Here is a 15,804-nt window from a genome sequence, read left to right on the forward strand (position 1 = left end):
TGGCTCCACTATGTAAAGAAAGCACTAATGAAAGATGATCTACTCCAAGGCCTGCCGTGAGGTAACTCCTGACACAGAGACTCTTCTATAAAGCCTCCTAAGGTGGTGTTTTGTTTTAAATTAAAAAATCAAATGATATCTAACTTATTATAGAAACAATAAAAAGTTAAGAAAACAATTGAGTGAAAAGACATAATTCTGAGGGTAAAGAAATGTGAACCTAAAGTCCAATTTTTGAGTTCTTGTAAAAGGGCAAAGAAAAGCATTTTGAAATATGCAAAGATAAATATATATGAAAATTGAGAACACACTAAAATCAAACAAAAATTTTAAATGGGAAGAGTTTCCTAATAAAGATTGGGCAGGAATAAAGGCAGCAAAAAAAAAAAAAAAAAAAGCAATTAATTTCAATTGCTGAAAATGAAAATGTCTTTGGCTCAATTTAATTTAATGGTTAAGGGAAAAAAAATGACATGAATAAGATAAAATATATACTTTTTAAAAGGCTGGAGAAGTAAAACAGAGGTTTTATTCCTGACACCGACAATGAGTAAGAAACTTCTAAGAAAATAATGAAACAGGTAAGGAGCAAATACAATGAACATAAAACAGAAAAGACAGGAAAGAAAAAATACTATTTCAAGATGGTAGTAGTCAAAAACTTTCACCCATAAAGTACATGAAGCAAGAATTGTTAGGAAAATAAAGTTGATAAAAACTAGAATCAGAATTTGCCAGATAAAGCCGTTTTTTAAAAAAATGAGACCATGAAGAATTTGAATAATAAACAAACTAGATTTAGTAATGAATAAAGTACCCTATAAATGAATTTCATACTTTGCAAATACTAAAAGACTATCTAAATTTATGATGTATTAGGATACTAACAAAATTCAGGTTATTCAATGAAGAAGAAATTGTATGATCAGAATATCATGAGATTACAAGATGATAAGAACAACAAAAGAACCATCTGAAAATGCAAACAATATCCTTATGTAATTCAAAGAGAAAGTTGAAATGGAAATTACAAATGACTGAGAATTATAAAATAAAGAGAATGTGATAAATCTAAATCACTGGATGCTGCTAATGCCAAACTCAGAAGAAAACATTATAATAAGAAAGCGTTATAATATTAAACAACAAAAACTATGACAAATTACCTAAGGATATACCACAAAAATCTAGGGGAAAAAAAAGAGGTAAGCCACAGCAAGTCAAAGAAAGGAATTAAGAAACACAAATGTAGAAACTAAAGAACTAGAAAAAATTAAAGAACCCCATTGGTACCAATAAAACAAACTGGAAGCTTATAAAAAATCCATAACAATACCTCTAGCAAGTGTTTTTTTTTAAAAAGAACATATAATAATATAATAAGAAAAAAATGGCAATATAACCACAGTGGAAGAACCTTTTTTTAAAATTAACAGTATACAACCTCATGCCAAAGAGTCTTAAAATCTATATGAAATAGATATTCTGAGAAAACACAAATAACCAAGAATACTTCAAAAAGAGATGCAAGAACGCCCAGTCTAAACCACCAGAAATGTTATTGGATAACTTTGAGTCAGCAAACCCTAATAACAAAATATGTTAAACAACAGAAAAATTACAGAAAATTCTACAAAAGACTCATATTAAGTAAATACCAAAATCTTAATTAGCCAACTGCATCTAGCAGCATCATATGGTACAATGATCAAGCAGAATTTAGCTCATGAATGTACAATGGATAAATGAAAAGAGACAACCATTTCTAAAGATATTAAAGGGATATATGACAAGATTCCACATCTATTGCTGACCAAAATTTAGCAAAATAGAAATAGGAGGAAATTCTCATAACCTAATGTAAACTATCGAGAAAGTTATCCCAGACATCATATTTAAAGCACTCCCATTAAACACAGGGATAAAACAAAGATTTCAATAATTTCCACTATTTTTGAACACTGTTATGAAGGTGCCAGATTTAGTGAAGCTTACAAAAATATTAAAACAGAAAGAAATGAACATTTCCATAGATAGATTCATAGATTTCTTCATAGGCACTGGATTTAATTGCTGAAAAAAACCTTCTGGTACAGCAGTATTAGAAAAAAACATCACTTAACAGGAGAGGACAAACTGATCACAGAAACTGAAAAGGCATTTAAAAAACAGACCCATATATTTAGGGAAATTTACTACATGAAAACAGTGGTATTTTAAGAAAAGACTGAACTGTAATTCACTACGTGCCACTGGGTCAAATGGCTTTGTATTTGGGGGAAAATGAAGTTATATACCTGTATTTCACACAGAAATAAAACTGAGTTAGACCTAAACCTAAGAAACAAAATCATGAAAGTTTTAAACAATTGAATATTTTTATAATTGAGAAATGGGGAAGGTTGTTTTAACTATAACAAAAACCACAAAAGGAGCATTGTCTCAAAGCAAAAAAATTTCAAAGTTCTATATATAACAAACAATAACTTAAACAATATTTGAAGAATTGACAAACTGGTAGAAAATATTTGCAACATAGAATTAATTTACAATCATCCTTCAGTGTCCACAGGGGTGGTTCCAAAATCTGTGGATGCTCAAGTCCCTTATATAAAATGGTGCAGTATTTGCATAAAACCTACACACATCCTCCTGTATACTTTAAGTCATCTCTAGATTACTTATTATAGTTAATACAATGTAAATGATAAGTAAATAGTTGTAATTACTGTAAATGTTCTATAAATAGATGCCAGCAGGAGGCAAATTCAAGTTTTGCTTTTTGGAATTCTCTGGGATTTTTTTCCCCCAAATATTTTTGATCTGAGGTTGGTTGAACCCACAGATGCAGAACCCATGGATAAGGAGGGCTGACTGTTCTTAAAACATATAAAAAAGGCCTTAGAAATAAGTGAGGAAAAAATGCACAAAGTATAAACTGGCAATCCAAAGAAAAACTATTAAAGGAAAAAAAATACCTAATGTCTCTAATAATGCAAGAAATGCAGAGTAGAATATGAAATAATATTTCAATTATTAAATTTTTAAAACCTTTAAGATACTAATAATGCTCAATGTTGGTAAAGGGTGGAGAGAAAGAACTTCATAAACCTCAGGGAGAAGAATGGTGAGGACAATTTAATATTATGTTCTTTAATAGAGAACTGATTTAGACATTAAAAAGAATTATATGTATGGACAAGGGAAGCTGCCCAAGTACATGAAGTTTAAAAAGCAAGTGTAAAAAAACATTATTTTTACATATATGTAAAATATAAATGCTACATTTACATTTTGTAGTAAATACAGTTTGTATAGGCAAGAACAGAAGTTTGGAAAAGTACATACTGAATGGCTAGTGTGGTTAGTTGCAGAAGAGCAGAATTCAAGTGTGGAAGATTTATTCTTTTTAACTCTGTTCTTTTGGGCACCTTCAAGATGTGGATGATGAGAAATATTAAGAATTTGTCTGTCATCTTTTACCACTGCCTGTAACTTTTTTATTGTTTTACATTTGCCTGCTACCACCTATAACATGGTTATACACATACACACACACACACACACACACACACACACACTCACACATGTACATGCATATTATGTCTATTACATTCTGTATGCAAGCATGTTTACTTTGTAATCCTCTGTACTATTTAAATGTTCAATAATAACTGTGTATTACTTTTATTATCAGAAAAATAATTCAAATGTAATTTTCCTTTGGGGTTTAAAAAAATACTAATGATTTATTTAAGTACACTGAGAGAGAGACATACAGACAGAGAGGTGGACAAACACACAGAGAGAAAGATAGAAAAAGGGGAAGAAAAGAAAAGAAAAGAAAGGAAAAGAAAAGAACCTACCCGAATTATGAATCTGATTGCTGCACATCCAGAAGTTGCCATGACTTTTGCACTATTAGGGACGAGATTAAAAAGTGTAGGTACAATGGCTTCAGCGCCATGATCAAACTTGTTTCCCAAAACTGTTGAAAGATGGCTATAAAGGAAGACAGAAAAATGTTTTCTAAAAAAATAGTTTAACATTAAATATAGGTAGGACCATACAATTTTAAAATATTCTTTTACTGAATTAACAAAATTTTTATTTTAACCAGTTCCAATGGCAGAAAAACAAAAGAGAGAAAGGCAAGTGCAGATATTACCTATTTCCTTCTTTTCCCCGTCCTTTGACTGTCTAGTGCAAAGTTGAAATTTGGCATTTTAACCATCTCTTCGCAATGCAGAAGTCATCTGATCTCAGAATTTAACCATTAACATGACATGTAAAACACTCAGCTCTGACTGTCCTGAACTTTAGTCTTTAACCATCGGATATTTCCATTCTGATGCCCCAATATCAATCTTAAATTCAACATATTTTACAAATAAGTAAAATCTTTCCCAAATCAGTACTCCTCTATTTATTTCTTTTTTTTCTTTTAATTTTATTTTTGGCTGTGTTGGGTCTTCATTGCTGCATGCGGGCTTTCTCTAGTTGTGGTGAGTGGGGGCTACTCTTCATTGCATGTGTGGGCTTCTCATTGTGGTGGCTTCTTTTGTTGTGGAGCATGGGCTCTAGGCACATGGGCTTCAGCAGTTGTGGCGTGCAGGCTCAGTAGTTGTGGCTCACGGGCTCTAGAGCACAGGCTCAGTAGTTGTGGTGCGTGGGCTTAGCTGCTCTGTGGCATGTGGGATCTACCCAGACCAGTGATCAAACCCATGTCCCCTGCATTCACAGGCGGATTTTTAACCACTGCGCCACTAGGGAAGTCCCAGTATTTCTCTATTTCTATTAATGAGAAATATTAATATTTCGGTCACAAATACTCCCTGACATCTTTGGTGTAGGATTTCAGAATTCTTGATTGAAAACAGAACTCTACCATACATTGATTAGTTGGGTGACTCTAAGGACATCTGTCTTCTCTTTCCAAATTTGTAGTTAAACAACTAATCCAGGCTAATTAATTTAATATGATTTTGGGTAAAACACTTAGGAAGAATGCTGTAATTATAGTTCTGACAATGTTTGTGGAATTATTTAATTTCTATATACTTATATCTTATTTAAAATACATGGTTGGGGTACAGTTAGTTCCAGAATTTCAGGTTCCTGGTTCAAAGAGGTACTCAGACTCAGACTTACTTACTAGTGTTCAGTTATACCTTCAGTTTTCCCATGTGAAACTCAAATCAGAAACAGAGAGGTGCCACCTGCGCCCAGATGTTGCTGTCTTCCTTTAAAGAGTGTAAGAGTTTTGTTCTGGTAGGCCAGTGATGTACTTTGGAATCAGCTTGATCCTTATAAGCTTACTGGGAGGGGTGGCCTGAGAATACTGCAGAGTACTCAGCCTCCAGAGTAGCCTGAACAGTCCTATTCCTATCCAACAGCCTTTCTGGGGTCTCTACTGAATGCCCTGGGTGTTCAACAACGTTTCTCCAGTCTGGCTCATCAGAACTTGAACCTCTCCCGGCCCAGGTGAACTCTGGGAATTGCTGTTTATCTTATAGCTTCCAGTAGTTCTTTCCAGTCCTCAGGGAGTTGTACCTTTCACATGCACAGATTAGTATTCAACTAGACTCATGGGATCCCCTGTGCAGATTTCTATAGCTCTTTTTCTGTATGTCTCTCCTCTCCAGTGTTCTGCACTGCAAATTTTAGCCACTTCAGCTTTCGGAACCTCCAATCTGTTTCTTCTTCAACTCAGTAAAACTCCCTTGCTCTGCCTGCGTTCTCCCTCCCTCTCCACGGTCCAGAAAATGCATCCAGGTCAAAACTGTGCTGATCATACTGTTCAACTGACTTGTTTGTTTCAAGAATTACACTCCTGCTCTGCCTGCTGTCCATCATCTGTACACAGTTGTCTTAACATATTTTCTCCAGTTTTCTGCAAAGGGGCTAATCCTGTACCAGTTGTTGCATCATGGCAAGAAGCAGAATTCTCATCACGGACTATTTTTGGAGGTTACAATTTGTGGATTTTTGTTTTGTTTTTCTATCAAGACATATTCAATTATTTTGGTATATTGACTTGCATCTAGCAATCTTACTATATATTCCCTTACTTATAATAATTTATCTATCAATTCTTATCATTTTCTGCATGGATAGTTATATCATTTGTTAATAAGGGCAGTTTTGTTCCTTTTCTTGCAATCCTCATAGTTTTTATTTCCTGAGGGGTTTTTTATTTGTTTATTTATTCTGTTCTGACTAGGACATCTAGTACAATCCAGATTATGAATATTAATAGTAGGCATCTTTGTGTTCCCTCTCTTCAAAGGAATACAACAACATATACAACAAAGTATTCTGGTCGGGAGAAGTGGTAAAAGAAGTTTAAGTGTTCTACCATGCTTAAATTTTAGAAAAATATAAACATACAGAATAGGTTTAGACTTTGATAAGTTAATGATGCATGTTATAATTCCAAGACAACTGCTAAAATATCAGAAATAAAAAGCTTAATATCCAAATTAGCAAAGATAAAGTTACATATAGCCAGTTCTCAGACCCATTCACTTTATTCTTATACTCACAGAGTTAGTGACCAAAAATCCACCAGTAGATTTTAGACATATAAACATATTTTAAGGTTGGTATAAAGTGCTATTAAGAAAGATTTTTTTAAAATCACACAAATTTAATCTTTATATATATAATTTTTGGAATATATATATGCTTTTTTGGGGTTATCCTGCTAATGCTTTACTGAATAATCACTGAATCAATGAGTACAAAATTCATTCATAAAAAATACTTATCACAAAAAAGAATATACTTACGCCACAGTAATGCAAGCTTCTCTAACCACCTGGGATCTAAGATCCTTAGCTGAAAGTTTAAGTGCTCCATCCAACAAGCGTAAATGTTGGAAAAAGCAATCATATTGTGCAGCTCCAGCAACAAGCAATGATCGAATTTTCTTAAGCTGAAATAAAGAGAATTTTCATTACTGACGTTAAAAAGTGGCAGTGCAAAAAAAAAAAAAACTACCTAAACTTCACTACTGGAACAAAATTAAAAATTTTTTCATTATATTTCATTATATATTCAGACATTTTAACAGCATTAAATGTATCTTTATTAAATAAACATGCAAACAAACAAAAAAGCTTTCTGGAAAAGAACATTATAGATTTAATTATATGCATAATAGACATGTAATGTATGAGTAGGTAAGTAAATTTTAAAGTTTTAAGGGAGTCTTTTCAAAATTGTCACAAAATACACATTAAAATAAAGTTTACCATTTTAACCATTTTAAAGTATACAACTTAGTGGGAATAAGTACATTCAAAATGTTGTGCAACCATCACCACTATCTACTAAGAAGCCTATTTTTAAAAGAACCAAATTTGTAAACTATATTCATCCATAAGCAAAAGTAAAAAATCAAAAGGATCAACCATTAAGTCATCACCATCTCCAATATTTTAACATTATCACATTTACTTTGTGACACAAATAGCTCTTTCTCCCTATTTCTAAACCTTTAAGAATAGGATTGCCAAATGTTTTCCATATAAACATCATACATACCTAATAAAATTAATCAGTCAATTGAGATACACTCAGGTACACATCTGTGCTCACACATACAAGCTAAAAGTTTACCTATCATACCCATTATTATGTATAATTTCATATTAAATTCTGTGGTTTTCTAAATTTTTAAAGATATCTTTAAAGTTAAAGATGAATTAAGGATGGAAAACACAAAAATAAAATACTGTGGATATTAGAAAAACATCTGAAAGAATAGTTATACAATCTTAGGGTATATAAGGTAGGCAAACTATCATAAGCAGAAGAGAAATCAGAAGGCATCTAAACAACTAAAAAAAATTACAATATGGTAGGAAAAAATTATCTGCAATATATAAGTACAACACACAAGGAATGACAGTAAAATAAGAAAAAGACAAATAACCAAATATTAAATTGGGCAAAATAAATATAAGAAAATGTGTTCAACCATACTAGTGATAAGCAAATGCAAATTACAACAAAGACATCATTTGCCTTCATTAGATTGGCAAAAGTTAAAAAGACTCGATAGCACCCAGTAATAGCTCTTACTGTTAAGATCATGGATGCCTAATACCTTTGTTCAAAATATTTTGGCAATGTCTACTAAAATAAAATTGCATCTACTCTTTACCCACCAATCCACTTTTAAAAATTTAACCTACAAAAATAAAAACACCATTGTTATAAATATGTACAAGGATGTTTATTGCAATATTGTTAAAACAGCACAAAATATAAAAACAAGTCCATCCAAGTTTCTAGAAACATACAGTCCACCAAAACTGAATCAAGAATAAATAGATAATTTGAACAGTCCAATTGCTAGGAGTGAAATAGAATCTGCAATAAAAAAAACTCCCTGCAAACAAAGTCCAGGACTGGATGGCTTCACTGGGGAGTTCTACCAAATGTACAAAAAAGAACTTATACCAATCCTTCTCAAACTCTTTCAAAAGACTGAAGAGGAAGGAATACTCCCAAAATCATTCTATGAAGCCACCATCGCCCTGATACCAAAATCAGACAAAGATGCTATGAAAAAAGAAAATTATAGGTCAATATCTTTCATGAATATAGATGCAAAAATCCTCAACAAATATTAGCAAACTGAATCCAACAACACATAAAAAGGATCATACACCATGGTCAGGTTGGATTCATCCCAGGGTCACAGGATGGTTCAACATACACTAGTCAGTGTGGTCAAAAACCATATGATCATCTCAACAGATGCAGAAAAAACATTTAATAAAATTCAACATCCATTCATGATAAAAACTCTTATCAAATTGGGTATAAAAGGAACATATCTCAACATAATAAAAGCTATTTTTGCCAAACCCACAGCCAATGGTTTATGCCAAACTCAAACCCAATACTCAATGGTGAAAAGCTGAAAGCCTTCCCACTAAAATCTGGAACAGGACAAGGATGGCCTCTCTACCACTTCTATTCAACTTAGAAGTCTTAGCCACAGAAATCAGACAAAAAAAGAAATTAAAGGTATCCAAACTGGAAGGGAAGAGGAAAATTGTCACTATATGCAGATGACATGATAATTCGTATAGAAAACCCTAAAGACCCCACAGAAAAACTATTAGAACTGATAAACGAATTCAGCAAGGTACCAGGATACAAAATTAGCATACAGAAATCTGTTGCATTTCTTTACATTAACAATAAACTATCAAAAAGAAAAAGTAAAAAAAAAAAAAATCCCTTTATAAATCACATTAAAAAAAAAAAAAACCTAGGAATAAACCTGAACAAGGAGATGAAAAGACTTATATGCTGAGAACCATAACACGTTGATAAAGGAAACTAAAGATGATTCAAAGAAATCATCCCATGCTCTTGGATTGGAAGAATTAATTACTGTTAAATGGCCATACTGCCCAAAGTAATCTACAGATTTAACGCCATCCCTATGAATTTACATTCCCACCAACAGTGCAGGAGGGTTCCCTTTACTCCACAACTATGTAACCCTAATGAGAGTCATGGTCCCTGGGCATCAATGAAGTTCAAAAAGTAGCACATGGGGAGACACTAACAAATGGGTGAGATAGGCTCCACCTGATTAGCAAAACAGAAAAAAATGGACCCTAACTAAGAAAAGGCCTATTATCTCAATGTGTTTTCCAGAAAGAAATGTTACCTATCAGACTCTCTATTTCATAAGCAAATACCAGATAGTACTACTATTGAATTTCCAAGTTTTTGAAAAAGAACATTGAAAAAACAAGGAGAGGGATAAGAAAATAAAAAATAAAAAACTTACTGCATTGGCACGCTGATCCCAGTCATGTTTGTCATCTGACAAAATTTCCCTGATTTTATTTAATGTTTCTTCAAGTTCTCGACTAGAATAGATCTTAAAGAAAAGATGCAAAATTATAACATTAATATTTCTTGCCACAGCAAAATTATGCCCTCATGTTCAAATAATCTTTCCAGTAATAGTATTATTTCCCATTCTAGCACCATTTTTAAATGGAGAATGAAAATACATTATAGATAATAATAAAATAAAATGCTTTGTCTTCCTTACCTATTACCCAGGTAAGGGTATTTCTCCATTCATGAGTAACTTCAAATATACTTTTAAAGTACTTTGTCATTGAAAAAACAAAATGCAAATATCCTACAGATTAGTAAAAACAGGACTGAGTTCTCAAAATGACTTCAGGTATATAACATATCTATTGCATCCGTATACTTATTATACAATATTGCAAAAGGACATGTTTTAGGTTAGTCCCTCCTCTGACCCTCTCAATAGACTGTAGCCAGGAGAGCTACATGCTTTATTCCCTCTGGAGCTAACTGTCTGCCAAACACCATTATCCTTTCATTCACTTAACAAATATTCACATAACAGGGATGTAACATTCTAGGCACTAAGGACACTATGGTGAGCAAAAAATAGGCATGGTCTTTGCCTTATGGAACTTATAATCTAGTCAGGGAAAGAAAAAAATTAATCAAATGATATAAAATATGAAATTGCAAATAGAAAGTATCACCAAGGAGAAGCACATACTGCCATGAAAGTATACATACAATAGGGGGTTTGAACTAGTTAGGAAAGTCAAGCTTGAATTGAGAGCTAAAGCATGAGGCAGACATCATTAGACAAAATAGAGAAAGATCAGCCTTCCCTGCAGTGAACAGCACGTGCAAAGGCTCTGTGACTGAAAGAAACTGAAAGAAGGCCAAGTACAGTAGTAAAGAGTGCAAAGGGGATCAGGGGAAGAGACAGTGACCCAAGGCCTAAGTCAGTCAGTGCACAGTATTTCTCTACATCACAGTCAAGGTTCAGAGGGGGCAAATGACCTAAATTAGTTCAGTTAGAGTGAATTTCAAAGTTTTACATGGTCAACTGCGGAAGAGGCAGAGGGTACTAAGGGAGTGAGGCTCGGACAGCTGCAGCCATGTTGCTGACCATGAGGGAAGACGATGCAGAAGAATCCAGAAATGAGACATAAGAAAGAATGGGGTCCTAGATACCATCTGAGTAGTACAAACAGATACTGCCAACAAATAGGCCCTATTTATATTTTCCACTTTCAATGGCCATTAAATTCCCCTTTTACTTAAAAACTTGCCAAAAACAAGAGTACAAAGGGGAGCAAGGCATGAGACAAGGCTGAAGAGACAGGAGTGGAACCAGATAAACATTTGTTACAGAGTGATTACTGGAGGCTTCTGAGCCTTTCCTGCCTCCCACTTTCCCTTCACAAAAGTCCTTCTGCCATATTTAAAAAGAAAGGCAGGTTCCTCTCCCACTCCTAATCTTATTATGATGCTTTGCTCTGGAATACAATGCCAGGCTCCCCCTTCCCTAACAAGGGAAAAAAGGGCCGACTCAAAAATTTACTTCAGTGAGGGGGTACATAATTTTTTAAACATTCTTTTAGAGGGCATACAGAGAGAAGAAGTTTGAATACCACTAAGTTAGGAATTGGCTGCAATAAAATAATTCCTAGGTTTCTAACTTGTGTAACTGATTAGGTTTCCACATATAAAACACTGGAAGAGTAGGTTTGAAAGGGGAAGATCATGAGTCCAGTTGTGGGCACGTTGAATTTGAGATGCCTCTGAGACATCTAAAAGGAGATGTCAAATAAACAATCAGTGGAAAAATTAGTTTCGCACTAAAGAGAGTTCTGGCTGAGCGATAAAAACCTGTGCATTACCTATGTAAAGGCAGGAAGTAAAGCCATGGATTTGAAGGAAGGAAGGAAATGGAGAGCGAGAAGAGAGGCCCAGAACCAACCCTTAAGAAATCTCAGTATTCAACAGTCAAGTAAAGAAGGATGTGGCTTTAAAGGAGAAAGAGATGAAGTGGACAGAAAAGTAGGAGGAAAAAAAATGGAAGAACATTGTATCACAGGCACCTTTAAAAAAAAAAAGTGGATGTAGTTGGACACTGCAATGTAATATGATTCAATGATATGGATTCAATTTTATTTCAGCCTCACTGAAAAAATCACTTAGAAGTCTAATTGTACCAACAAATAATAGTTTGTTAAGTCAATTCAGGAAGAAAAGAATTTGGAAAACAGGGACAAAAATAAATAATATTACGAACAGGCACATAGGCAATATTCATGGGGAATGCCACTTCACTGGCAGCCTTACCTGTATAGAAGGGACATCTGTAAAAGCCTTTATAAAATCATCTTCATCAACTGCTCCGGCACCTCCTTCCTTAGAAGCACCTGATAATTAAAAATAAATTTATTTTTTAAAGTTTACTTTTAAGCATTTTAGCACTGAGAACACCATGAAAAATATTAACTCTTTTGATATGAAAAAGGCATAATTTTGAGACATTCCATTTTATAAGAAGGTATTAAAAAAATCTCCAACTTTTCAGAAAAGAGAAGGTACTTAGCAGTAGTTGATTAACTCTCTATAAGGTACTAGATGAGGCTGGTAGTAGAATCCAAACTATAAGAACACAGCCAAGAGCATCTACTGAACGCTGGCAGAAGACCTCAGACCTCCCAAAAGGCAAGAAACCCCCCACGTACCTGAGTAGGGCAAAAGAAAAAACTAAACAGAGACAAAAGGATAGGGACGGGTCCTGCACCAGCGGGAGAGAGCTGTGAAGGAGGAAAAGTGTCCACACACTAGGAAGCCCCTTCGCGGGTGGAGACTTCGGGAGGCGGAGTGGGGGAGCTTGGGAGCCGCGGAGGAGAGCACAGCAACAGGGGTGCGGAGGGCAAAGCGGCCAGATTCCAGCGCAGAGGATCGGGCCGACCGGAACTTGCCAGCCGAGAGGCTTGTCTGCTCGCCCGCCGGGGCGGGCGGGACTGGGAGCTGAGGCTCCGGCTTTTGTCGGAGCGCCGGGAGAGGACTGAGGTTGGCGGCGTGAACACAGCCTGCGGGGCGTTGGTGCACCGCGGCTGGCCGGGAGAGAGTCCGGGGAGAAGTCTGGAACTGCCGAAGAGGCAAGAGACTTTTACGTCCCTCTTTGTTTCCTGGTGCACGAGGAGAGGGGATTAAGAACGCTGCTTGAGAGAGCTCCAGGGACGGGCGCGAGCCGCGGCTAGGGGTGCGGAGCCCAGAGACGGACGTGAGACGCTAGGGCCGCTGCTGCCGCCACCGGGAGGCCTGTGTGCGAACACAGGTCACTGGCCACACGCCCTTCCGGGGAGCCTGTGCAGCCCGCCACTGCCGGGGTCCCGGGATCCAGGGACAACTCCCCTGGGAGAACGCACAGGCGCGCCTCAGGCTGCAACGTCTCGCCGGCCTCTGCCGCCGCAGGCCCGCCCCACACTCCGTGCCCCTCCCTACCCCCGGGCCTGAGTGAGCCAGAGCCTCCGAATCAGCGGCTCCTTTAACCCCGTCCTGTCTGAGCAAAGAACAGACGCCCTCCGGCGACCTACACGCACAGGCGGGGCTAAATCCAAAGCTGAGCCCCTGGGAGCTGTGAGAACAAAGAAGAGAAAGGGAAATCTCTCCCAGCAGCCTCAGAAGCAGCGGATTAAAGCTCCACAATCAACTTGATATACCCTGCATCTGTGGAATACCTGAATAGACAACCAATCATCCCAAATTAAGGAGCCCTGTGGATGAAAGGCTCTTGGGGCTGCAGCCAGGAGTCAGTGCTGTGCCTCTGAGGTGGGAGAGCCAACTTCAGGACACTGATCCACAAGAGACCTCCCAGCTGCACATAATATCAAACAGCAAAAATTTCCGAGAGATCTCCATCTCAACGCCAGCACCCAGCTTCACTCAACGACCAGCAAGCTACAGTGCTGGACATCCTATGCCAAACAACTAGCAAGACAGGAACACAACCCCACCCATTAGCAGAGAGGCGGCCCAAAATCGTAATAAGTCTACAGACACCCCAAAACACACCACCAGACGTGGACCTGCACACCAGAAAGACAAGATCTAGCCTCATCCACCAGAACACAGGCACTAGTACCCTCCACCAGGAAGCCTACACAACCCACTGAACCAACCTTAGCCACTGGGGACAGACACAAAAAACAACAGGAACTACGAACCTTCAGCCTGCAAAAAAGGAGACCCCAAACACAGTAAGATAAGCAAAATGAAAAGACAGAAAAACACACAGCAGATGAAGGAGCAAGATAAAAACCCATCAGACCTAACAAATGAAGAGGAAATAGGCAGTCTACCTGAAAAAGAATTCAGAATAATGATAGTAAGGTTGATCCGAAATCTTGGAGATAGAATGGACAATAAAATGGACAAAATGCAAGAATCAGTTAACAAGGACCTAGAAGAACTAAAGATGAAACAAGCAACGATGAACAACACAATAAATGAAATTAAAAGTACTCTAGATGGGATCAATAGCAGAATAACTGAGGCAGAAGAACGGATAAGTGACCTGGAAGATAAAATAGTGGAAATAACTACTGCAGAGCAGAATAAAGAAAAAAGAATGAAAAGAACTGAGGACAGTCTCAGAGACCTCTGGGACAACATTAAACGTACCAACATTCGAATTATAGGGGTTCCAGAAGAAGAAGAGAAAAAGAAAGGGACTGAGAAAATATTTGAAGAGATTATAGTTGAAAACTTCCCTAATATGGGAAAGGAAATAGTTAATCAAGTCCAGGAAGCACAGAGAGTCCCATACAGGATAAATCCAAGGAGAAATACGCCAAGACACATATTAATCAAACTGTCAAAAATTAAATACAAAGAAAACATATTAAAAGCAGCAAGGGAAAAACAACAAATAACACACAAGGGAATCCCCATAAGGTTAACAGCTGATCTTTCAGCAGAAACTCTGCAAGCCAGAAGGGAGTGGCAGGACATATTGAAAGTGTTGAAGGAGAAAAACCTGCAACCAAGATTACTCTACCCAGCAAGTATCTCATTCAGATTTGATGGAGAAATTAAAACCTTTAGAGACAAGCAAAAGCTGAGAGAGTTCAGCACCACCAAACCAGCTCTACAACAACTGCTAAAGGAACTTCTCTAGGCAAGAAACACAAAAGAAGGAAAAGACCTACAATAACAAACCCAAAACAATTAAGAAAATGGGAATGGGAACACACATATCGATAATTACCTTAAATGTAAATGGACTAAATGCTCCCACCAAAAGACACAGATTGGCTGAATGGATACAAAAACAAGACCCATATATTTGCTGTCTACAAGAGACCCACTTCAGACCTAGAGACACATACAGACTGAAAGTAAGGGGATGGAAAAAGGTATTTCATGCAAATGGAAACCAAAAGAAAGCTGGAGTAGCAATTCTCATATCAGACAAAATAGACTTTAAAACAAAGATTATTAGAAGAGACAAAGAAGGACACTACATAATGATCAAGGGATCGATCCAAGAGGAAGATATAACAATTGTAAATATTTATGCACCCAACATAGGTGCACCTCAATACATAAGGCAAATACTGACAACCATAAAAGGGGAAATCGACAGTAACACATTCATAGTAGGGGACTTTAACACCCCACTTTCACCAATGGACAGATCATCCAAAATGAAAATAAATAAGGAAACACAAGCTTTAAATGATACATTAAATGAGATGGAGTTAATTGATATTTATAGGACATTCCATCCAAAAACAACAGAATACACATTTTTCTCAAGTGCTCATGGAACATTCTCCAGGATAGATCATATCTTGGGTCACAAATCAAGCCTTGGTAAATTTAAGAAAATTGAAATTGTATCAAGTATCTTTTCCGACCACAACGCTATGAGACTCGATATCAATCACAGGAGAAGATCTG

The 15,804-nt window shown here is 36.4% G+C and overlaps 1 protein-coding gene across 10 annotated transcripts in view; it reads right to left on the reverse strand.

The window, feature by feature from the left end:
- CLASP2 (cytoplasmic linker associated protein 2) overlaps nucleotides 1–15,804 on the reverse strand; it is a 184,512-nt gene that overhangs the window by 95,413 nt on the left and 73,295 nt on the right. For all 10 annotated transcript variants that reach the window (XM_082662814.1, XM_082662815.1, XM_082662812.1 and 7 more), the window contains 4 exons: nucleotides 12,184–12,263; nucleotides 9,821–9,913; nucleotides 6,792–6,937; nucleotides 3,867–4,002 (listed from right to left, as the gene is read on the reverse strand). In XM_082662814.1, coding sequence (XP_082518940.1) covers nucleotides 3,867–4,002; nucleotides 6,792–6,937; nucleotides 9,821–9,913; nucleotides 12,184–12,263 — 455 coding nt within the window. The remainder of the gene's footprint in view (nucleotides 1–3,866; nucleotides 4,003–6,791; nucleotides 6,938–9,820; nucleotides 9,914–12,183; nucleotides 12,264–15,804) is intronic.

The sequence above is a fragment of the Grampus griseus genome (genome assembly GCF_964374135.1).
Source record: "Grampus griseus genome assembly, chromosome: 10".
NCBI classification, from domain to species: domain Eukaryota; kingdom Metazoa; phylum Chordata; class Mammalia; order Artiodactyla; family Delphinidae; genus Grampus; species Grampus griseus.